Source organism: Pristiophorus japonicus, chromosome 1 (genome assembly GCF_044704955.1).
Source record: "Pristiophorus japonicus isolate sPriJap1 chromosome 1, sPriJap1.hap1, whole genome shotgun sequence".
NCBI lineage: Eukaryota > Metazoa > Chordata > Chondrichthyes > Pristiophoridae > Pristiophorus > Pristiophorus japonicus.
In genome coordinates, this window is record NC_091977.1 from 517,505,890 (window position 1) to 517,532,068 (window position 26,179).

General features: G+C 42.6%; 1 protein-coding gene across 6 annotated transcripts in view; it reads right to left on the minus strand.

Moving 5' to 3' along the window:
• Nucleotides 1-7,805: 7,805 nt before the first annotated feature.
• LOC139277523 (serine/threonine-protein phosphatase 4 regulatory subunit 1-like) overlaps nt 7,806-26,179 on the minus strand; it is a 79,725-nt gene continuing 61,351 nt past the window's right edge. For all 6 annotated transcript variants that reach the window (XM_070896099.1, XM_070896090.1, XM_070896080.1 and 3 more), the window contains 7 exons: nt 22,835-23,020; nt 20,938-21,099; nt 19,308-19,408; nt 16,691-16,811; nt 13,036-13,170; nt 12,356-12,497; nt 7,806-10,615 (listed from right to left, as the gene is read on the minus strand). In XM_070896099.1, coding sequence (XP_070752200.1) covers nt 10,452-10,615; nt 12,356-12,497; nt 13,036-13,170; nt 16,691-16,811; nt 19,308-19,408; nt 20,938-21,099; nt 22,835-23,020 — 1,011 coding nt within the window. In that variant the 3' untranslated portion in view covers nt 7,806-10,451. The remainder of the gene's footprint in view (nt 10,616-12,355; nt 12,498-13,035; nt 13,171-16,690; nt 16,812-19,307; nt 19,409-20,937; nt 21,100-22,834; nt 23,021-26,179) is intronic.

Below are 26,179 nucleotides of genomic sequence, written 5' to 3' on the forward strand. Positions count from 1 at the left end.
TTCCACGTCTCCCACCTGGGATAATCTTTTTGCTGCTCACCAGAAACAGTCAAATCCTTACCTCTATACTAGGCCTCGGCAGGGAGTGGGCCCTCAATGGAGTCCCCATTAGATCAGAACTATTTAGTACCTCCAGGCCTGAAAGGCAGTAGCAAACTCTGGATCAGGGAAATTAGCCTCAAGGTCTCCATTACTGCTGCACTTCAAAAATAATGCACATTTACCTTTAACATTGCCAGCTGAGTGGGACCTGTGCACTACAAACACAACAGCCAAGATTTTCCAATCATAATGCCATGGTGAAACATCAAAATGAATGGATTACTGTTGATGTCACCACTGGGAAATGTCAGGCCAAGGATACTCCAAGTATAAAGAAACCCAGATTTCAGGAGCGAATGTTATATGAAACACTGCCACCTGGTGCAGTAAACACCAACTTGGTTGAAGAATTGAAAAGACAAATCAAATTTACCGATAGTGGTCTGTATTAGAAAACAGAGAAATGTCTGATTAATCAAGTTGGAAGTTTTTGAGGACATTGGTGGACAAATGTGTATGGCTGTTGCCTACAATGGACTTTCAGAAGGCATTTGATAAGGTTCCATAAGTAAAAATAATTGGAAGCAACCTTGTAATATAGTACACTCAGTTTGGCAGTTCCTTGGGTTTGTACCAGGGCCTCAGTTTTTCACAATATATCTATACATAGAAACATAGAAAATAGGTGCAGGAGTAGGCCATTCAGCCCTTCGAGCCTGCACCACCATTCAATATGATCATGGCCGATCATTCGTCTCAGTACTCCTTTCCTGCTTTCTCTCCATATCCCTTGAACCCCTTAGCCATAAGAGTTATATTTAACTCCCTCTTGAATATATCTAACGAACTGGCCTCAACACTTTCCACGGTAGAGAATTCCACATGCTCATAACTCAGAAGTTTCTCCTCATCTTGGTCCTAAATGGCTTACCCCTTATCCTTAGACTGTGACCCCTGGTTCTGGACTTCCCCAACATCGGGAACATTCTTCCCGCCTCCAACCTGTCCAATCCCATCAGAATTTTATATGTTTCTATGAGATCCCCCCTCATCCTTCTAAACTCCAGTGAATACAGGCCCAGTCGATCCAGTCTCTCCTCATATGTTAGTCGTGCCATCCCGGGAATCAGTCGTGAACCTTCGCTGCACTCCCTCAATAGCAAGAACGTCCTTCCTCAGATTAGGAGACCAGAACTGAACACAATATTCCAGGTGAGGCCTCACCAAGGCCCTGTACAGCTGCAGTAAGACCTCCCTGCTCCTATACTCAAATCCCCTAGCTATGAAGGCCAACATACTGTTTGCCTTCTTCACCACCTGCTGTACCTGCATGCCAACTTTCAATGACTGATGTACCATGACACCCAGGTCTCGTTGCACCTCCCCTTTTACTAATGTGTCACCATTCGAATAGTCTGCCTTCCTGTTTTTGCCATCAAAGTGGATAACCTCATTTATCCACATTATACTGCATCTGCCAAGCGTTTGCCCACTCACCTAACCTGTCCAAGTCACCTTGCAGCCTCTTAGCATCCTCCTCACAGTTCACACCGCCACCCAGCTTAGTGTCATCTGCAAACTTGGAGATATTACACTCAATTCCTTCATCTAAATCATTGATGTATATTGTAAATAGCTGGGGTCCCAGCACTGAACCCTGCGCCACCCCACTAGTCACTGCCTGCCATTCTAAAAAGGACTCGTTTATCCCAACTCTCTGCTTCTCGTCTGCCAACCAGTTCTCTATCCATGTGAATACATTACCCCCAATACCATGTGCTTTGTGGGACTTTGTCAAAAGCCTTTTGAAAGTCCAAATACACCACATCCACTGGTTCTCCCTTGTCCACTCTACTAGTTACATCCTCAAAAAATTCTAGAAGATTTGTCAAGCAGGATTTCCCTTTCATAAATCCATGCTGACTTGAATCGATCCTGTCATTGCTTTTCAAATACGCTGCTATTTCATCTTTAATTGATTCCAACATTTTCTCCATTACTGATGAAAGGCTAACTGGTCTATACATTTCCTGTTTTCTCTCTCCCTCCTTTTTAAAAAAACATGTGGTGTTACATTAGCGACCTTTCAGTCCATAGGAACTGATCCAGAGTCGATAGACTGTTGGAAAATGATCAGCAATGCATCCACTATTTTTAGGGCCACTTCCTTAAATACTCTGGGATGCAGACGATCAGGCTCTGGGGATTTATCAGCCTTCAATCCCATCAATTTCCCTAACACAATTTCCTGACTAATAAGGATTTCCTTCAGTTCCTCCTTCTCGCTAGACCCTCAGTCCCCTAGTATGTCCGGAAGGTTATGTGTGTCTTCCTTTGTGAAGACAGAACCAAAGTATTTGTTCAATTGGTCTGCCATTTCTTTGTTCCCCATTATAAATTCACCTGATTCGAACTGCAAGGGACCTACGTTTGTCTTCACTAATCTTTTTCTCTTCACATATCTATAGAGGCTTTTGCAGTCAGTTTTTATGTTCCTAGCAAGCTTCTTCTCGTACTCTATTTTCCCCTCCTAATTAAACCTTTTGTCCTCTGCTGAATCTTAAATTTCTCCCAGTCCTCAGGTTTGTTGCTTTTTATATGCCTCTTCCTTGGATTTAACACTATCCCTAATTTCCCTCGTTAGCCATGGTTGAGCCACCTTCCCCGTTTTATTTTGACTCCAGACAGGGATGTACAATTGTTGAAGTTCATCCATGTGATCTTTAAATGTCTGCCATTGCCTATCCAACGTCAACCCTTTAAGTATTATCCGCCAGTCTATTCTAGCCAATTCACATCTCATACCATCGAAGTTATCTTTCCTTAAGTTCAGGACCCTAGTTTCTGAATTAACGGTCACTCCAGCTTAATAAAATAATTCTACCATATGATCACTCTTCCCCAAAGGGCCTTGCACAAGATTGCTAATTAGTCCTTTCTCATTACACATCACCCAGTATAGGATGGCCAGCCCTCTAGTTGGTTCCTTGACATATTGGTCTAGAAAACCATCCCTAAATCACTCCAGGAAATCCTCCTCCACCGTATTGCTACCAGTTTGGTTAGCCCAATCTATAGATTAAAGTCGCCCATGATAACTGCTGTACCTTTATTGCACACATCCCTAATTTCTTGTTTGATGCTGTCCCCAACCTCACTACTACTGTTTGGTGGTCTGTACAAAAGTCCCACTAGCGTTTTCTGCCCTTTGGTGTTCCACAGCTCTACCCATACAGATTCCACATCATCCAAGCTAATGTCCTTCCTTACTATTGCGTTAATTTCCTTTTTAACCAGCAACGCTACACCACCTCTTTTTCCTTTCTGTCTATCCTTCCTGAATATTGAGTACCCGTGGCTATTGAGTTCCCAGCCTTGGTCATCCTGGAGCCATGTCTCCGTAATCTCAATTATATCATATTCGTTAATAGCTGCCTGCGCTGTTAATTCGTCCACCTATATATCCATCAATATCAAAGACTTGGATTGAGGAAGAGCGAGTGGCATAACCAAGTTTGAGATGACACTGTTAGGAGGCACAGTAAATTGTGCAGATAGAAGCAGGAAGTTACAAATGGACTAAAAGATGGAGGGCGAAACAGTTGCAGATAGAGTTCAAAGTTGAGAAGTCAGAGGTCATTCACTCAGGATCCAAGACAAATCACAATACTTCAATCACAAGAGATAAGGATCTGTGCAATCAAAAGACTAATTGAATGTTAGCCTTCTCGAGGGAGTTGCAATACAAGGGAGGGTGGGAGGGCAGGGGGAGAAATAAGGGAGAGAGTTACACTTCTTTTGTAGATTCCATCTCTAGTACTGTGTTCAGTTTTTGTCACCACACCTTAGGAAGAATATATTGGACTTGGATAGGGTACAATGCAGACCCACCAGAATGATACCAAGACTAGAAGATTTAAATTAAGATGTCAGGCTACATAATGCAATGTATTCCTTTGAGTTTAGAAGATTGAGGGGTGGTGTAATTGAGATGTTTGAAATGCTGAACGGGATTTGCCCAGAGAAAATGTGTTGGGGAATCCAGTATAAGGGTCACACTATAAAAATTAGAGCTAGGCCATTTATAGGAGTGAAAGCAGGAAGCAATTTTTTTTCAAAAGTGTTACGGATTTCTGGAACTCTCCCCCACAACTTTGTGAATTCTGGGTCAATTGAAATTTAAAACAGATAGATAGATTTTTGTTAGATAAGGATATCAAGGGATATAGATCAAAGGTGGGTAAATGGAGTGGAGGTACAGATCGGCCATAATCTATTGAAATGTCAGAACAGACTAGAGAGGCCTACTCCTGTTCCTATGTAACATGCATAAGAAACCAGCTGTTTAAATATTCCCTGTGGGCTCGTGTCTTTCATAGTCTAAAAGAGAACGACTACTTGTGTAAAATCTTTAACATACTTGCTCTGAAAAAACAATGATTGCCATTACATTGGGTAGAATAAATTATTGAAGGAGCAAAATATATCAATGGGGACAAAGAGATTAATTTTCAATTGCTTCAGTAGACACAATAGGGTCAATACCACCATTTGTGTTGTACACTTCTATGGTTAAAAAGATTACCTCGATACCAGAAACTGATTTATGGGGCTGCCGGGGTGGGGTGGGGGGGAGGAAGAAAAGAGAGAGAGAGAGAGAGAGAGAGAGAGAGAGAGAGAATGAGAATATCAAACCACAACCTATTGCTTTGACATTTTTTTTTGCTTGGAGTGTGGTGGTGGTTAGATTTTTATCCACATCAAATGGAATCATGTCAGGGCTCAACAATAGGTCTACTTTTTATATTCTTCTTCGGCAGTCTCCTGGAGTCAGTGGTATCACTAGTACACCTGGCTTAGGGACAGTGCAGGTTACATGCCAAACACACCTTAAATCCAACCTCAGATGAATCAGCATTACACAGATAACCCATCCTAACTGGAATCCACTCGCTCTTTAATTTCTTTCCAGAAACATTTATCCTCTTTTTAAAAAAAAAAAAATCATCAGGACAAATTAGTAGAGGGTTCAGTCTCCCTTTGGATAGAAAAAACCCTATTGAGCATTTACAGGACCCAGGCCAAGACTACAGCAGTAACAAGTGTAACAGACTCTGATAGAAACATAGAAAATAGGTGCAGGAGTAGGCCATTCGGCCCTTCTAGCCTGCACCGCCATTCAATGAGTTCATGGCTGAACATTCAACTTCAGTACCCCATTCCTGCTTTCTCGCCATACCCCTTGATCCCCCTAGTAGTAAGGACCTCATCTAACTCCCTTTTGAATATATTTAGTGAATTGGCCTCAACAACTTTCTGTGGTAGAGAATTCCACAGGTTCACCACTCTCTGGGTGAAGAAGTTCCTCCGCATCTCGGTCCTAAATGGCTTACCCCTTATCCTTAGACTGTGACCCCTGGTTCTGGACTTCCCCAACATTGGGAACATTCTTCCTGCATCTAACCTGTCTAACCCCGTCAGAATTTTAAACGTTTCCATGAGGTCCCCTCTCATTCTTCTGAACTCCAGTGAATACAAGCCCAGTTGATCCAGTCTTTCTTGATAGGTCAGTCCTGCCATCCCGGGAATCAGTCTGGTGAACCTTCGCTGCACTCCCTCAATAGCAAGAATGTTCTTCCTCAGGTTAGGAGACCAAAACTGTACACAATACTCCAGGTGTGGCCTCACCAATGCCCTGTACAACTGTAGCAACACCTCCCTGCCCCTGTACTCAAATCCCCTCGCTATGAAAGCCAACATGCCATTTGCTTTCTTAACCGCCTGCTGTACCTGCATGCCAACCTTCAATGACTGATGTACCATGACACCCAGGTCTCGTTGCACCTCTCCTTTTCCTAATCTGTCACCATTCAGATAATAGTCTGTCTCTCTGTTTTTACCACCAAAGTGGCTAACCTCACATTTATCCACATTATACTTCATCTGCCATGCATTTGCCCACTCACCTAACCTATCCAAGTCACTCTGCAGCCTCATAGCATCCTCCTCGCAGCTCACACTGCCACCCAACTTAGTGTCATCCGCAAATTTGGAGATACTACATTTAATCCCCTCGTCTAAATCATTAATGTACAGTGTAAACAGCTGAGGCCCCAGCACAGAACCTTCCGGTACCCCACTAGTCACTGCCTGCCATTCTGAAAAGTACCCATTTACTCCTACTCTTTGCTTCCTGTCTGACAACCAGTTCTCAATCCATGTCAGCACACTACCCCCAATCCCATGTGCTTTAACTTTGCACATTAATCTCTTGTGTGGGACCTGGTCGAAAGCCTTCTGAAAGTCCAAATATAACACATCAACTGGTTCTCCCTTGTCCACTCTACTGGAAATATCCTCAAAAAATTCCAGAAGATTTGTCAAGCATGATTTCCCTTTCACAAATCCATGCTGACTTGGACCTATCAGGTCACCTCTTTCCAAATGCGCTGCTATGACATCCTTAATAATTGATTCCATCATTTTACCCACTACTGAGGTCAGGCTGACCGGTCTATAATTTCTCTCTCCCTCCTTTTTTAAAAAGTGGGATTACATTGGCTACCCTCCACTCGATAGAAACTGATCCAGATTAATGGGACAGTGACCAATTCTACTGCTGTATCTATCTGCCTATGGTGCTGACCTCTATACCTTAGAATCAACCAAGAACCCTCAAACATTGCCCAAACCCAGTTTGCATGCTAGCATGTAGTTGCTGAATTGGACACTTCCTTTTTGAACCTTATTCTTAAATTACACATGTCCTCAACACTTTCCTGCAGGCTCACGATGCCACGTTTTCAAAAACATGGCTTAAAGAGCATGGGAACCTCTGGCCTCAGGAGACTTGCTTAGTGGGTTTTAGACTTGCACAAACTGGTGCATGGTTCAGATCTTCAGGTAATGGAATCAAGTCCAGAACCTTTGATCTCATATTTTTCAGCTGGGTAAAGCACTCAAAACTAAAGCTGCTTCATTCCCAGGCACACCAAATACAAAATGATTTAGAGAAGCATTAATTATTCCAGTGCTCTCCTGGACAGATTCCCATCTTCCACTCTCCACAAACTTGAGCTCATCCAAAACTCGTGCCTGTAACCTAACTTGCACCAAGTCCCATTCACCCATCACCCATGTGCTCACTGACCACAAACACTCCAATTTTAAAATTCCCATCCTCATGTTCAAGTCGTCTTGCCCCTTCATATCGCTAACCTCCTTCAGTCCTCTAACTCTCAGAACTCTGCTTTCCTACAATTCCTTCGCCCGCACATTGGCAGCTGTGCATTCAGCCATATAGTGCCCCCAAGATCTGGAACTCCCTTTACCTCTCACTCAAGAGGCTGCTTCAAACCCAACTCTGTGACCAAGTGTTTGGGCACCTGTCTGAATGTCGTCACCTTTGACTTGGTGCCAATCTTTGCCAGATTACATTCCTTGGGGCACCTTACTATGTTAAAGATGCTACACAAATGCAAGTTGCTGTTGGTGTCAACATCAAAAAAAAGGGGCTGCACACAGCCAGGCTGGAATAAAACCAATCTTCAAACTCAACACTGGTTTCAGAGTCAAGAGTTCGAGCCTCAGTGAGCACTGAGCAGCAGGCACTAAATGTTATCAGTTCAGTAGAATTGCCAGATGATCACTAAACCCCAGTTGATTTGCTTACGTTCACCTGTGTCGAGAAGAATGAAAATAACATACTTGAAATAAAATTTGAATAGCAGGTAAGCTCTATACAAGAAGAAATATAGTTGCATATTTATTTTTATTTGGACAAGTACAGAACAACTTGTATCACAACTGCTTTTTATGACATGATCAACATCAGGCACTCAGAGTGCTCACAGATATGTACATATAAAAAAGGTGCAGCATTCAACCGATCATGATAAAAAGTTAAAATACCTGAATTTTCAGACTTAAAGCTTGTGTGCTAATCCAATTCAAACATACTCCGCAGGACATGACCAGCATGAAACAGACAGCAGAATTCTGCATGACAAACACAGAAATGTGCTGCACTTTAAAATCATTTGACTACTTTGTAGTGTTAGTGTTAAGCTCGAGCCCTTGAGAGAGTTCGCACTGCACACATTTAAACTCACACAGAAATCTGACTGTTTCCCCACACTTTGCAACATGTAATATTAGATTACATGCCAGAGGCAACACCTCCTCATTTTCTGAAAAAAGTCCAAAGTCCACATATGCAATGGATCATCTCAGTTTTATCTTGATGGTGGAAAGGGGCAGGGGAGGGAGCAATTCAACTAGCCTAAATAAAATGGTTAATGGCATGGAGCTAATCAGGGAAACACTCCCTACTCTGCCAGAGAGAACTATTGCCTGGAATGAGATCTGTCTGTCAGAGACAGCAAGGAGACTTCAATAACTAAAATGCAGCAAGACCCATGAACAGAAAAGCAACTTAATCAACATGAGGTTAAAGAAGAGAGACTGGGTAGGCCAGGTAGGAGACTTAATAGGTGGAGGTTGAACTTCTTTCAAAAAATAAGGGAGACCATAGGTAAATCCATAATTTGTTTTTATGTATTCAACCTCCACAAACAGAAATACAACACTAGTGCCAGTACTGGAGGTAGCCTGATCTGGAGCACAGCAATGTCAAATCACTTACATTACACTTTCAGGTCATAACAGTAATGCTTGGGTGGGAAAAAATACACATCAATTTTTCAGGTAGACACTAGAGAACCCACCACATGATAGCTCATGAGATACAAGTAGAATGCAGCTCCCGCTTCACCGAGGAGTAGTTCAAGATGACACAATCCACTGCATAATTTGCCAATCTCTCTCCAGAAACTTGTTTAACCAATGGTCTAATTTCCTGGACTGATGAGAATCTATCGCCCCATCTACATCTTGTAGCCAGAATAACCTTTCAATGAATATGATGGTTTCATTATGTTAAATTTAGAACAGGCCTGACATTTTGAAAAGACATGCAATGATGGAAGACAGGTGCCATGCATGCTAGTTACCAGAAGCCATCCAGGATACTCATTGCAGGCTTTAAAACTTGAGCTGACATTGACCAGAGGCCAAAAGAACAAAGTCAACTGAGGCAGACAGACAGACCTTGGTCGGCTGCCAATAAGGCACAAAGACCATCAGCTTGAACAAGATGGTGGGACTGTGAACTCAGAAGAACAAGGCCTTATAAAATGGTAGAAAGTCAGGTGATCAAAACAGCCTCACACGACAAAGATCTTTGAAGGATCGGTGTCCCATGGTGATTATCCAGTCTCTCTTCTGCCTCGCTCTCCCCACTCCCCAAACAAATGGTGAATAATCCTGTTTATATGTAGAGTGAATGAGCAGTAAAAGATGCCTTGTTTGATTTTCAAGGGGAGTCGGATTTGTATGTGAATTTAGAAAGATCAGACACCTGATTTTCACACCAAACAGTGCAAAATTCCATACATCTGAATTTAATCAGATCCATCTCAGCCTGAGGTATGAAATCTAGATCAATTTGGCAGGGTGCGCACAACTATAAAAACAGCTATCACTACCCCCTGCACAGCACATTATCGCCTCTCTGCAGTTATGAGGAATTTGTAAAAAAAAGAATTACAGAAAAGCACGAGCATTTTCTTTGTATGTGTGCATTTCTTTTTTTCCTTTACATTCCATATTTCTTCTGCCAATTCCTGTGCAACAGCCAAGGTAGATAGAACAAAACCCACGAGAGGGGATGAATGAGTTGGGTAAAGAACGGCAGCCATTTTTTTCATACCCGCTAGACTGAAATTTGCTGTAGTATGAATGGGGTAGCTTCAATGAGCCAAAGCAACTCCACTGTCCATGTTCAAACTAAATGAGGTATAACTAATCCATTTAGGTAAAACCCCTTTAAATAACTAGCACAGTTGAAAAAACTTTTCTGAAATCAGTACAGCATGAAGATAAATACACGTTAACTTTACTAGTTCTTATTCTTTGCAAATGTAGTTAATTGTTGCTTTTAGACAATTGTCGGTAACATTCTTTTAACTTATCTGGAAAGAATGATTAGGTTCGAAATGGATAATCCCTCCTCCATTAAGGCGGCTCCAGATGTTCAAGTTTGTAAGTTTAAGAATACAGGAGTTTAAGGCTTCGGTAGTAGGATCCTCTGAGAATTTTTCAGTGGTCAAAATACGAAAAACGAAAGTCACGGCCACATGACTAGTAATGGTCTAACTGAATCTCAGTGTAATCACGGGCCACTAGGCAGGTCACCACAGTCGCAAAACCCCATCGTTCAGTCTACAGAACAGATATCTCGCCGTATTCTGGAGCGCACACCCAGTACATTCTAGCTGACACACACGTAAAGCACTCATCAGTGACTTAAAGTTTGTTCAGTCCAATAGTGCGAAGAGTGTCAGCCCATTTTAATAAGTGGAAGAAGCAGTGCTCATAGCATCGTCACCGAGCTTTGTGCTGCTGGGGTATATGCTGGCAAAGTATCGGACATCCCGGTCTTGATCAGCTTGCAGTACCACAGCGATTTGCTCTATGGCTTCCTGGTGAGAGCTGCCAGAGTTCACAAAGTATTCTGCAAGAAAATAAGATATAAACTGCTGGTTTGGTGGGATAGCCTTCACTGTGCCTCCTCCAAATGTTTTTTCTCCCCATCCCCAAAGCACCATTTCTCAGCCAAGGCCTGCGAACTGACTAACTGACTAATGCACCATGTACTGCACTGTATGTAAGCCTAGATTTTAAAAAGGAGGCAGACAAAAAGCAGGAAACTATAGACCAGTTAGCCCAACATCTGCGCTTGGGAAAATGTTGGGAGTCCATTGTTAAAAAAGCAGTAGAACATTTGGAAAAGCATAATTCAGTCAGGCAGAGTCAGCATGGATTTATGATGGGAAAGTCATGTTTGACAAATTTGCTGGAGTTCTTTGAGGATGTAACAAACAGGATGGATAAAGGGGAACCAGTGGATGTGGTGTATTTGGACTTCCAGAAGACATTTGACAAGGTGCCACATAAAAGGTTACTGCACAAGATAAAAGTTCATGGGGTTGGGGGTAATAGATTAGCATGGATAGAGGATTGGCTAACAGTCGGGATAAATGATTCATGCTCGGGTTGGCAATCAGTAACTCGTGGGGTGCTGCAGGGATCAGTGCTGGAACCCCAACTATTTACAATCTATATTAACTTGGATGAAGGGACTGAGTGTAACGTAGCCAAGTTTGCTGACGATACAAAGATGGGAGGAAAAACAGTGTGTAAGGAGGACACAAAAAACCTGCAAAAGGACATAGACAGGCTAAGTGAGTGGGCAAAAATTTGGCAGATGGACTATAATGTTGGAAAGTGTGAGGTCATGCACTTTGCAGAGAAAAAAAAAAAATCGAAGAGCAAGTTATTATTTAAATGGAGAAAAATTGCAAAGTGCTGCAGTACAGCGGGACCTGGTGCATGAAGCACAAAAGGATAGTATGCAGGTCCAGCAAGTGATCGGGAAGGCCAATGGAATCTTGGCCTTTATTGCAAAGGGGATGGAGTATAAAAGCAGGGAAGTCTTGCTACAGTTATACAGAGTATTGGTGAGGCCACACCTGGAATACTGCGTGCAGTTTTGGTTTCCATATTTAAGAAAGGATATACTTGCTTTGGAGGCAGTTCAGAGAAGGTTCACTAGGTTGATTCCGGAGATGAGGGGGTTGACTTATGAGGAAAGGTTGAGCCTCTACTCATTGGAATTCAGAAGAATGAGAGGTGATCTTATCGAAACGTATAAGATTATGAGGGGGCTTGACAAGGTGGATACAGAGAGAATGTTTCCATTGATAGGGGAGACTCGAACTAGGGGGCATAATAGAAGAAGAAGCCACCCATTTAAAACTGAGATGAGGAGGAATTTCTTCTCAGAGTTGTAAATCTGTGGAATTCACTGCCTCAGAGATATGGAAGCTGGGTCATTGAATAAATTTAAGACAGACATACAGTTTCGTAACCGATAAGGGAATAAGGGGTTATGGAGTGGGCAGGGAAGTGGACCCGAGTCCATGATCGTATTAAATGGCAAAGCAGGCTCTATGGGCTGTATGGCCTACTCCTGCTCCTATTTCTTATGTTCTTATTTGTGCTCAAGTCTTTGGAGTGGGACTTGAACCCACAACCCTCTAACTCAGAGGTGAGGGTGCTACCAATGGAGCCACAGCTGACACATGATCAAGATGATTTATCACGAATAAAATTTTCCATTTGAAAAAAGAAAAGCAATTAGCAAGAATGCAGATAGTACTGGCATAGAATCGGACAGCAAAAAAAACCTCACCTTTTTCCAATAGGGTTTGTCTCAAAGTTTTTGCTAGTAACACTCTGACATTTGGAACAGGATCAGATGCTAACTGTAGCAAGTGTGGCATCAAGTGCTCAGCAAACTGCTCTATAGGGATATAATCATCTTCAATTACAGCCTGCATTTAAAAAGAGAATTAAATGTAGAAAAAAATGGATCCTTCAATATGCAATGTTTGTGCACACAAAGCAAAATTGACATTAACAGCTGAAAGCTTTTCTGTTCTATGGGAAATAGCACTTGGGGGCACTTATCCCTTATACAGAGCTACCTACACTGATTGTATGCAAGTTACAGAAAACACTCCTTGTACCTGGAAAATGGTACTCCCAGGTTTCAGTAACAGGAGGGCTTATGGTAACACTCTGCTCACATTTGTGACTAGCCTTATGTAAGGTCTCAATACTAATTGGATAGCAGTTTCAAACAGTTGGCACAGGCATGATGGGCTGAATGTCATCCTCCTGCGCTGTAAAATGCTATGAATATAAGGGCAAAATTTCAATTGCATATTTATAGAGCAATGACAAATAATTGTGCGTAGGCTGCACTGTATATGGCATACACACAATCACAGACAAGGGAAATAGCAGGCAATTAGGTGGGTCTCAGTTTATGGTAACAATACTATGTAGGTCGCTCCTGGAGTCTCTTACCTGGCAGACAAAGACAAAGGCTTGACGACCTGACCATTTTGCACAATGGCAGAACTTATCAACAAGCTCAGTAATAAAGTCCACTGCTAATGCGGGAGTTGAAACTGCATAGAATTTTCTAATCATCTCACCCACCTGCAAAGAACATGTATACTCAATTATTAGTGTCACTTTTCTTGCAAGAAGCAAATATTATTTCATCAAATGTTTTCTAAAGCCATGGGGTTGCAAACACTCGACGAGGTGGCAGCAGGGGGAGGAGCAACGTTCCCTTTAATTTCATTTGGCACCGTCTGGGCCCTTTAAGGGGCTGCGGGGGCCATTCAAAATACCACGCATGAGCAGCTTTTGCATTGAAAAGCTGGCAATCTGGCTGCACTGTTTCCTGGAGACTAGGGAGCACTGGCGAGGACACAGCGGCAGGGAGAGGAGGTGGCCCCACCCAGAGTGTGATACATATTTACTGCAGAGATTAGCTTTTTATTTCTCAGTACGAGAGATTCTGTGACTATTAGGCATCTAACCACTGAATGATGCACAGCTTAAACTAGCAAATATGATCGATACATTTGAGATGCAGCCAGTCCCAACACTCTAAACTAGCATGAAATATAAAAACAGATTGCAAGAGTTTCTGCAGGTACATAAAAAGGAAAAAAAAGTGGCTAAAGTAAATGTTGGTCCCCTAGAGGATGAGACTGGGGAATTAATAATGGGGAATAGGGAAATGGCAGAGACTTTGAACAAATATTTTATATCGGTCTTCATGGTAGAAGACACTAAAAACATCCCAATAGGGGATAATCAAGGGGATATAGGGAGGGAGGGAGGAACTTAATACAATCACTATAGAAGTAGTACTTGGTAAAATAATGGGACTAAAGGCAGGAAAGTCCCCTGGACCCGATGGCTTGCATTCTAGGGTCCTAAAAGAAGTGGCTGCAAAGATAGTGGATGCATTGGTTGTAATCTACCAAAATTCCCTGAATTTTCGGGATGTCCCAGCAGATTGGAAAACCTCTATTTAAAAAAGGAGACAGACAGAAAACAAGTAACTATAGACTAGTTAGCCCAACATCTGTCATTGGGAAAATGCTGGAGTCCATTATTAAGGAAGCAGTAGCTGGACATTTGTAAAAGCATAATTCAATCAAGCAGAGTCAGCATGGTTTTATGAAAGGGAAATCATCTTTGACAAATTTGCTGGAGTTCCTTGAGCATGTAACGAGCAGGTGGACAAGGGGGAATCCGGTGGATGTGGTGTATTTGGATTTCCAGAAGGCATTCCATAAGGTGCCACATAAAAGGTTACTGCACAACATAAAAGGTCACTGGATTGAGGTAATATATTAGCATGGATTGAGGATTGGCTAACAGAAAACAGAGTCGGGATAAATGGGTCATTCTCGGTTTGGCAATCAGTAACTAGTGGGGTGCCGCAGGGATCGGTGCTGTGGCCTCAACTATTTACAATCTATATTAATGACTTGGATGAAGGGACTGAGTGTAATGTAGCCAAGTTTGCTGATAATACAATGATGAGTGGGAAAGCAAATTGTGAAGAGGACACAAAAATTCTGCAAAGGGATATAATGTAGGAAAACGATTCCCTTTGGCAGAAATAATAGAAAAGCAAATAATAAGTTAAATGGAGAAAAATTGCAAAGTGCTTCAGTACAGATGGACCTGGGGGTCCTTGTGCATGAAAAACAACAAGTTAGTATGCAGGGACAGCAAGTAATCAGAAAGGCAAATGGAATATTGGCCTTTATTGCAAGGGTTATGGAGTATAAAAGCAGAGAAGTCCTCCTACAACTGTACAGGGTATTGCTGAGGCCACACCTGGAGTACCGCGTGCAGTTTTGTTCTCCGTATACTTGCATTGGAGGCTGTTCAGAGAAGGTTCACTAGGTTGATTCCCGAGATGAGGAGGTTGACTTAAGATAGGTTGAGTAGGTTTGGACTATACTCATTGGAGATAAGAATGAGAGATGATCTTATCGAAACATAAGATAATGAGGGGCTCAACAAGTTGGATGCAGAGAGGATATTTTCACTCCTAGGGGAAACTAAAACTAGGGTGCATAGTCTCAGAATAAGGGGCCACCCATTTAAAACTGAGATGGAGGAATTTCTTCTGAGGGTTTTAAATCTGTGGAATTATCTGCCCCAGAGACCTGTGGAGGCTGAGTCATTGAATGTATTTCAGGCAGAGATAGATCTTTGAGCTATAAGGAAATAAAGGGTTATGGGGAGTGGGCAGGGAAGTGGAACTGAATCCACGATCAGATCCGCCATGATTTTATTAAATGGCAGAGCAGGCTCGCGGGGTCAAGCTCCTGCTTCTTGTTCTTGTTCTAAAACCTCCTAACTGTGCAACAAATATCATTTTCACAGCAGGGCAAATTATGTATTTATTGCTCCTTCCCTCGAGTTAGTCTCATTTGGCAGCATTTACCTCAGAATCAGACGGTCATGAGTTCAAGCCCTGGTCCAGCAATATTGAGGGAGTACAGCATTATCAGAGATGCAATCTTTTGGATGAGATGTTGAACTGTTACTGTTACTGGCTGTTCTGAAGGACAAAGATCCCACAGCACTATTCAAAGGAGCAGGGTGTTCTTTTGGAGTCCTGATCAATATTTTTAACCTCAACTGATGCTACTAAAACCAAAATTATCCTGGGCAGTCACCTTTACTGTTTGTGGGATCTAGCTATGTGCCAATGGCAGCAGTGTGCATCTGCATAAATAATTGAAACATTACAAGTGGTTCATTGCAAGTTAAGCACACTGGGACATCCAGAGGTCATAGCCAGGCACTATACAAGTGGAAGGGCTCTCTTTCCCCATACTAGAATGTGGTTCCACTGGTGGTGGCTGCTCTACAGCATCACGCAGGCGGCCACTCTTCATGTGAGAGTCTAAACAGCGAGTGCTCCATTACAGGAAGGATGTGATTACACTAGAGGGTAGGGAGGAGATTTATGAGGATGTTGCCAGGACTGGAGAATTTTAGCTACGAGGAAAGATTGGATAGGTTGAGGTTGTCTTCTTTGGAAGAGAGGAGGCTGAGGGGAGATATAATTGAGGTGCATGAAATTGAGAGGGGCCTAGATAAAGTAAATAGGAGGGACCTATTTCCCTTCGCAGAGGTCAATAACCAGGGGATATAGATTTAAAGTCATTTAAAGAAGAGTGGAGTTGAGGAGAACTTTTTTTTCCACCCAGAGGGTGGTGGGGATCTAGAACTCTGCTGAAAGGGCAGTAGAGGCAGAAACCCTACTACATTTGAAAAAATACTTGGATATGCACTTGAAGTGCCGTAACCTACAAGGCTATGGACAAAGAGCTGGTAAGTGGGATTAGGCTGGATAGATCTTTTTCAGCCGGCACAGAGACGAAGGGCCAAATGGCCTCCTTCTGTGCCATAAATTTCTATGATTGACTGGGGGAAATCATCACTGCTGGGCCCGATTCAGTCTTCATTTCATGTTTGCACATGAACCCTCTCCAACGTGAATCACTGTGCTCAGCAGAGACCAGGAATCAAACCTGGTGCCTTCCTAGCCTGTGTGCACACAGGAGGAAATGCGTTTGTTCACTGCATTGCCAAGGAGACCTCAGTTATTTTCATCAGCATTTGTTACGCTTACCAGTCGGTAGGCAATCCATCGGACCGAAGAAACCTTATCAGCACAGAGACTGAGTGATATGGGTCGTAGGTAGTCATACACATCTTTGGGGTTGTACAGTTCTAACAGCAAAATCAGTTGCCTAAAAATATAAAAATTGGAAAGAGTCAAAACCTACACTAGTTATGCAGAACATTTATTCCACTGCATGCTAATTTAGCAGGTGGGGGAAAGAGATGAGAGGGGGATCATTAAGAAAATGAATGTCAGCAATAAAATTATGAATGGCACGCGAGTACGAGGGGAAGAGAACACCAATAGGAGAGACAGAAAATAAGAATCACGGATTGTTTTAGATTTTAGGCCACATGCATTCTTCAATAGAATCCATTTCTAAATGTTTTTTCCTCTACCATGACCCACGCTTTGACCAACAGGTTGTGCAAACAGACAATATGCTCTCCGCCAAAGCTGTTCTGTGACCACAAGGAGGCGCATGAACAGCTAAAGAAGTGCCTCACCCGTAACAGATTCACCTCTCGCTCGGGGAACACCAAGCCATCACAACTTTGACTCACATTGTGAACAAAATGAGAAACTCACTAAAGGAGTACCAATATGCCACTCGAAGGGTGGAACAGCTTGTAATTATCCAGTTTATCCTTCTGGATTTGAACATGGGTACAATAGGAATAATACAAAGTTATGGATTATACGAGTTTGGGGGCCCCAGTAAAGTCAGCAAAATGGGCAGAAACAGTTGAATGCAGATAAATGTGAACCAACACTGGAGGAAAAAAAAAGTGAAAGGCAGTATACTCTAAACAGCAAGAATGGCGAGAGAGAGCAATCCAGTGCTGCTGATATAGCGATGTTTAAAAAAGGTGGTAAAGACCGTAAAAAAAACCAAATGCAATTCTCGGTCTGGCAACACAGAATACAAAAGCAAGGAAATTATTTTGAAATCGATTAGACCGCAGTTGGAGTATTGCATGCAGCTCTGGGAATATCATAGTAAGAATAGTAAAGCCACGGAAAAAGGTTCCAGTGAAGATTCAGTAGAATTGTATAGGTTTGAAAAGTTATGAAGGCTCAGAAAAAAATTATTTCTCCCCCACCCTCACAAACAGAAAAGGTCAAAGGGCAATCCAATAAAGGTTGACAAAATGACGACAAGTTTGGTGAGGTCAGGTCACATTGCCAATCAGGGGGATAAAAACCAGGATTGTCAGTAGAAGAATGAAGGGTAAATTTATTTCACAGAGGGTTATTAGAACATGGAATGTTTTACCACAAGGCTATTGAGAAAGACTAGAATTCCTCTAAAGAGGGAACTGGATAAGCACGTGAAAAAGACAATTATAAAAGGTCATGGAAAAAGGACAGGGAAATTGGATTGAAATAGATAGTTCCTGTTGAAGAACTAGCACCAGCATGATTGGCCAAATTCCTTCTGTGCCATAATTTTATACTACAGCTCTAAATTTGCAGCCAATGTACACACAAATCGTGTGTTACTCACTTAATGGCAAAGTTTAAAAACTATGTTCTCTCTTCCGTGCAGATCAGGCTTGTGTAAACAGCCTGATCTAAAGCTTATACTAGATTTCACTTGGAGAATCATCAGTTCATAATTCAGGCAGGTACTGCATCACCCAGAGTTTGCTCTCAGGACAAACTGAGCAACAGTTCATATTATTCAGACCATGCCGAGCGAGAGAATTTTGGCTCAGTTTCCAATTACAAAATTATTTCAGTTATTTGAAATTTATCAGGAAGGTAGCAACGCTTCACTGGGCTGCTCCTGCACACAGTGACATTGGAAAAGACCTGAGAGAGGGGGTCTCACCCGTTCAAGCTTCAGATGGGAGTGTGGGCTGGGGAGATAAGCTTAAGAAAGACAGACGGGTTGGAGCACATCAAGATACGATGCAACGAAGGTTCACTAGATTGATCCCTGGGATGAGAGGGCTGTCCTACAAGGAGAGATTGAGCCTATACGCTCTGGAGTTTAGAAGAATGAGGTGATCACATTGAAACACAAGATTCTGAGGGGGATTAACAGGGTGGATCCCGAGAGGTTGTTTCCTCTGGATGGATAGTTTAGAACTGGGGGGGGGGAGGGGCACAGTTTCAGGACAAGGGGTCGGTCATTTAAGACTGAGAGGAGGAGGAATTTCTTCACTGAGGGTTGTGAATCTTTGGAATTCTCTACCCATCGGCCTGTGGATGCTGAGTCATTGAGTATATTCAAGGCCGAGATATAGATTTTTGGACTCATGGGGAACCAAGGGATGTGTGAATTAGGCAGGATGCTAGAGTTGAGGTTTGTTCTTAAACAGCCAAGTATTGAGGAGAATTGGATTAGCACCACTTACATAAATCAAAAAAATGCAATCTTTCCTTCAAGTTTCTTTAAACATCAAGCAAGTTGCTATTTTAACTGAATAGTAAAGAAAAATAAGGCTGCTGTAAGTTTGTCCAGAGCTAAATCCTAGAATAATTTGATGGATGAATTATCTATATGGGAAAGCTTTTAATCATGTTAAAATCAGTCCACTCAAGCCAACAAAAAAGAAAATATGGGTCTTGAACAAAGCTACTGAATGTTCAAATATTTGCTGGTTCAAGCACATACTCAGAAAGCTCAGCTCTGAAGCGCCAATTCCTGCTGTTATCTGTTACCATAAATTCTTGGAGCTGAGAGAGGTACTCCCTTCTCTTTTCTGTCTGAAGCAACTGTGGAACAAAAAAAACATGATCTGAAGGCAAGGACGATCTAAACTGCATTGTGGGTATACAGACAATGTCTTTTAAAAACAAGGCAATTGGCACAACTTTAACTACTGCAGACTATATTAAGTCGTAATAAAATATTCAAGTTTTCAGAATTAACTCTTAGAATTTATGAAGTGACTCCTGCAAACAAACTGGAAGCTTTGCAGAAGTATTCTACATATAATGATCAAGTCCCAAATTAAAAAAAATAATGTTCACCACAACAGACGGAGAATCTGAGAAATGCTCCGTCTTCCCAACCAGCCCGCTCCCTTCCCGGTCGGTTCCTTTTAAATTTTCCCGATTTTCACACCAGCCCGCTCCTTTCATGGCTTTTAACATTTTTCCTGGCTTTCTAAACAAACCATCTTCCTTCCCGGCTATAACATTTTTTTGAAAATAAAAACGAACCAGCTCCCGTGACGAACCGGCAGCACGCATGCGCAGACCGCTTCCAGTTCGTTAGCAGCAGTAGCGTCCAAGAATTTAATATATGTCAGAAATCTATATTCACAACCACATCTATTTCCTAGTTCAAAATAGTTAATTACTGTTTCCAAACTGGCTTTTGCTATTTTCTATACTTACTGATGTCTACTTAAATATTTTGTGTGATTTTGTTCGATCGCTGTACTAGAGTGGAATACCTTTCCACCTTGGTGACTTCAGTGCCCATGGCAAGCACTTCCAGGTCAGGTATAGCGTGAACCAAATGTGGAGTAAAGCTCCTTCCAAGATATTCCAGTATAGCTTTTACCCAAAGTCGGTGAGAACACCCCCCCGTACTTTAGTTTCAATTTTTTCACATCCTACACCTCTGTCCTCACGGCTTCTTTTTCACCCATGGCCAATTTTCTCCACAAGTTTTCTCTTCCCATCTTTTGAAGATATTGGCTCCTTGCTGGGGTACAGTTCCCAAAGCGTTGGGATTCTGGCCAACCGGCCATCAATCATGTGTGAGCCTCCTCAGTGTTGGGAGGCTGCTTGACATAGTAGGAAATACTATTCTATTACTTGTTGTTCACATATGCGTAATATAAATAGGGGTGTCTAGACAGACATTAGGAGCAGGAACCGTGGCCGTTATCCTCGTTTTTAAAACCACAGGCAGAGACAGATTAGAATGCCACCCCAGGTGAAGATCACTAATTCAGTAGACCAAGGATCAAACCTGCAGCCTTCCTGGTCTTTAATATTCAGCTACTTACTAAATTCACTGAGCTCTTCTTCCTGGCATTGTCAATTTAGTGTCAAATTCTGGTCAGTTTTTAAACTGTGGTCTTGAACTCATGAGGAAGGCACTGTACAAACTAATTTCAGAAATGAATCCTGTAGCCACAAAGAGAAGACTTCCTTTCCATCCCTATATGCTGTATTTGAATCCAAGTCCCAGAAATACAAGGACAGGGTGCTAAAACCTTGCACCACCTATTCACTTTTTAGCTCCTGTGAGACTTAACAGATTGCGATCACTCCAATTTAGAAATTACCTTTAAGAAGTCATACAAGTGTTTCAGGACTCCTATCCGTACTTCATCAAGATCTTTTAAAAACCCATTAAAAACAGGAACCAGATCTGCTGCAGTCAGCTGGTCTCCAAGAATGACAGCCAGCTCATGAATGGAGAATGCAAGAGTCCTTCGTACTTTCCACTGGAAAAAGTAAAATAGGAATAGTTTAAGCAAAATAAGACATTGAACACAGCACTAAACTTTAACGTAAGCATATTTAACTAGCTATAAAATTCTCTCAGATGCTAATCAATCTGATGTGTATTGCCAGTTACTACCCCCCCCGGCCCCCACTTCATATTTCAGATGCCCTAACAAAATACTTTAACCTGAGATTCAAAACTGTTGCACATCAACACTATTTCTTTACATTGCAATATACTGCCAAAGTTTTGGGCTGAGGGTTCACATACACTAGAAACCAGTTTGAGAGCCCGAATTATGTTTCTTTATATACAGGCAGCAGCGAGGGAGCCTTCAGCCCAACAATCTGACCTTGTATTCAAACCCAGGCCCCATAAGCGAAAAGCAAATGTCTAATTCACTGTGCCACCCAACCCAATATCCAATATATTCCTTAATGTTACAACAGATTTATCATTACATGTTCAATTTTTTAAAAAAGCTTAAGTTTCAGCTTAAATTTGAAAACTTTATGCACCCACACCCACTGTTGTACGCTTCCAATATTCTTCAATATGACTGAACACACAATGCAACAAGAATAATCCTCCACTCCACAAGGAAAGGGTACGCGTGCGGAGATAGATTCCAAAGGCACTAGCAGCCTGCTAAACCACTTTTGGCCATCTTCACGTGCGAGTTCAGCCGGTGGGCAGCAGCCTATTTCTTTTAATGCGCAATCCCTTTAAATTTATGTGCATGTGTGATATTTACAACGTAAAAGCCGGTGAGCGGCCTTGTGCGGGACCTTTAAGATTACTGCGTAGCCGCACACCTTGAGGGAACATTGCAGTTGGGTACTGTACTGTGGAGGATATCATAGCCAAAGTTCTGCTTTCACTCATTGTCCACATTTGTACTCTTCACATCTCTAGCCCAGGTCCCCGAGGTCAAGTGCAATGCCCTAAAGTTGCAAATACCCAGATGAAATCATCTGTCAGCACACCCTTTTAGGGTAGTCTGGTTACTGGCAAGCTCATTAAAAGTTGACTAGAAACACAGGTCGAACCTTCCTTATCCGGAACCCTCGGGACCTGGTAAGGGATTTTGCCGGAAGAATGGTGGTCATGTTAAATTGGATGGTACAGGTACTGAGCAAGGGGATATCGGGGCTGCACTTTCTCCACCTAGGGCAATCTTTGGCCAGGGACTCCCATGTGTCAGTGGTGATGTTGCACTTTATCAGGGAGACTTTGAGGGAGAAAGTGCATCCGGGAGGGTGTTGAGCTCTTTGAATCTCAACGCCGAGAGCGTGAAGAGGTCAAGCGCAGGCAGCGGAAGGAGCGTGCGGCAAACCAGTCCCACCCAACCCTTCCCTCGACGAATGTCTGTCCCACCTGTGACAGGGGCTGCGGCTCTCTTATTGGACTGTTCAGCCACCAAAGAACTAACTTCAGGAGTGGAAGCAAGTCTTCCTCAATTCCAAGGGGCTGCCTGGCTTGGGGCTGAGAGTGCAGCAGAGAGATCATGGGGGGGGGGTGGATTGTGGGTCAGGCCAGCGATTGCAGGAGTCGGCAGCGAAGAAGGACTTCAATTTGTTCATGTCGGAGTTCTGCGCATGCGCCACCCGGTGGCCGGGAATGGTTCCGGATATGGGAGGTTCAACCTGTAATTTGATTGCAAGTTTTTATCTATATCAAAACAGCTGTGAATGTATAAGCATATATAACCATCTATTTTCAGGAATGCATACCTGCATATCTGAGGCTAATGTCTCATACGTATTTTTCAGGCAGTGCCAGTTTTGCCTGCCCAAAGTGAACGCCACACCAGGGAGACTGTAAGCACAGTGCTTTGCGATCTCAGTATCAACAGTCTGGGCCCGCGAAGGATCAGTCATGGAAAGGTATTGATCCAGCAATGCTTGAGGGACAACATCCTGAAAGTATTGAGAACAAACAAAAATCTAAAATCTTCTATATCTTTTAATACAAGTTATTTTTCAATAAAGCGCGACAGGTTTTTTTTTAAACTCACCATTTATGCCTCATTTCCAAATTTAACCTCCCCCTATCCTCTCAAATTTCCCCTCCCTTCACCATTCCTGAATGGCAGTATCTCATGCTGTATACAGTTCCATACGGACCCGTTGGCTTCCTGCTAATTTTACCTAATTGGCCTTACTTCACATTTGAAGCCAGAAGAGGAGCATTAGTGGGCTATTTGACTATAGTGGCATCACAGTCAAACTTAATCTCATCTTCACCGGTGTAAACATGCACACTTTCAGCACGAGGTATTGACGGCGCCAGTGATGGCAGCAGTCCCTAATCACTATCTAACCCAAGGACACAGACTAACTCAGCAGAGACTAGAAGCAAAACCCAGGGCCTTAATGATCCATAATAAAAGCTACCTTTAGAAAATTAAAATGTTTTCTGAAGAATAGTTGAAACATCTATTTTCTTCACCACAGAATTTATTTGGAATGAAATTTCCATTTAAAAAGGATGCAGTGAATTATTTACTGTCATCATCATCATCACAGGCAGTCCCTCGGAATCGAGGAAGACCTGCTTCAACACTTAAAATGAGTCCTTAGGTGGCTGAACAGTCCAATAAGAGAACCACAGTTCCTGTCACAGGTGGGACAGATAGTCGTTGAGGGAAAGGGTGGGTGGGACTGGTTTGCCGCACGCTCCTTCAGCTGCCTGCCCTTGATTTCTGCACGCTCTCGGCGTTGAGACTCGGGGTGCTCAGTGCCCTCCCGGATGCACTTTCTCCACTTAGGGCGGTCTTTGGCCAGGGACTCCCAGGTGTCAGTGGGGATGTTGCACTTTATCAGGGAGGCTTTGAGGGTGTCCCTGTAATGTTTCCTCTTCCCCCCCCCCCCCCCTTTGGCTCGCTTGCCGTGAAGGAGTTCCGAGTCGAGCGCTTGCTTTGGGAGTCTTGTGTCAGGCATGCGAACAATGCGGCCTGCCCAGCGGAGTACCCACTCCATGGCCGAGTACCACAAAACCTTAGTGGATATGACCGCATCTCTTTGTAAAACTAATACCCAGAGACTACCCAGATTAAAAAAAACGCGCAAAGCACTGTTCCTGGACTACTTTCAAAAATGTGAAACCCTGCTCCTGAACTACCTCCATGTTGAACATATAAAACAGCTCATTATTAATGATGCATTTACAGAAGTACGGCAGTGTTGCAAAGTGCCAAAATATTGGACACATTTCAAATCGCTACAGAAGGTTTAGTTTTTTGATTGGCATTCAAGTTTCCTTCTGTCTTTGATAGAAGAGCTAGCTCTTCTAGGTAATTGTTTTATTTAAGAGAGCTTATGAAAGTGGTGAATATGAGTATAAAGATAGCTTTTGTTAAATATAAACAAACTGAATTTGATCAAAATGATGAGCGTTAGAAAGCCAGAGCAAGCATTAAATCCCGTCTTTGCAATTCAAAAATATACTCAAATAGCAGGAAATGAGGACTATGCTCACAATGATTCCACTGTGAAAGCCATGGATTGAAATCAGAAACAGTCAAATTGTCACATGAACCACAATGTTGCACACAACACATTTCTCACATCAGCTTCCCATTACCACCCTGCCAAGAGAGATAAACTTGCGATGCAAATCATGCCAGATTACTCCTGTGATCACCTCCACCAGGGGATTGGTAAAATGCTCAGAGGTGGGTAATGTGATATGGAAAGAGAAAGAATTACATTATGAAAACAAATAAATGCCACTATTTTTGTATTACTTTAATATGTGGAAATTATTCTACCTTGCTTTTGGCATGCTTGCTCATGAGTAAACAGGTGAAAAAAACATGGATTACTTACTTTAAATGAATGTATGTGTACAATGGAAAATTACCAGTTAATTAAAACTCAGCAATGACTATTCAAAAATAGGATGTTTCAGAGCTTACCACCCAACCCGTTAACAGTTCTTAACTTGCCTTTTAAAAGGGTAATAAGCATGTCAAAATGACTAAAATAGGTGATTGATCACTTCTTGTGGATATAAAATGTTCACAGTATCAGAATCGTGCCCAAATTTAACCCTGTTTTTTCGGTGCACTCACCGGAGATGCGCCGACTTCCTAGGGTGAAAACGGTGCCGAAGAGATCTCCCTGGATTCTGGCCGCTCTGTGGCCTCTCCCATGGCTTGGCACGGCGTGGTCTGTCCATTAGGGGGCAGAGCTAGGGCCCTGCACGAAAAACACCGCCGGCAGCTCAACACATGCGCACTGGAGGTTTCGAGCATGTGCAGTAGCTCCTGCCCCCAGCCGTGCTGCAGCGTTCGTTCGATGCGTCCCGCCCCTATCCCAGATTGAGTGGCCTCACGATGCGCGCCGGGGAGAGAGAGAACGGGTCGTCGGAGGGAGCCCGCTGACTTCCTGGGCCGAGTTCAGAAGGTTGGACTTAAGTTTTATTTTTTATTTATTATTGATGGTTTTTATGCTTCTTGAATGTTGTTGGGATGGTGTTTAGTGCTTTGCAAGGTCCTCTCTGCTTCCCTTCCCCCCCCCAACTTCCATTTCTGGCTACCTGCGCTGATTTCTTAACTCTCCGCAAGGGTTTTCTGTGCGGCCACATACGCTGGCCTAAGTTAGTTTGCAGCAACTATTAGCTGTCCAAAATGGCTTAAATGGCCAAAACTGGTATGTGGCTGGTGACACCGCCCACCTTTTGAAAAAAAACTAAACAAAAACACAAAAAATCCTAACTCACTTACACTGGCGCAAATTGAATGTGAAAAATGGGAATTTTTAATACTCCAGAAAAATCAAGTTACTCAAAAAACAGAGAAACTCCTGGGCAATTTTAGGCCCATCTGGTGCTGGATGGAGGCTGGACATTTATTTTTCCACTAACCTCGCGTGTGCAATGCCAAATTTTTTAAGCCAATAAAAAAAAATGCCCAACGAGAACAAAAACAGAATAGGGCTTACTACAAAGAAGATTCTCATTAACAAAGGCCTGTTCAAAAGAATTTTTAGAAAGTTTATGCTGCTAATTTCTTCCTGAAAGCATTGATTGTTTAGCTGGGCCCATGAGCTCCCTTTAGTACCTCAGCCAAGTGA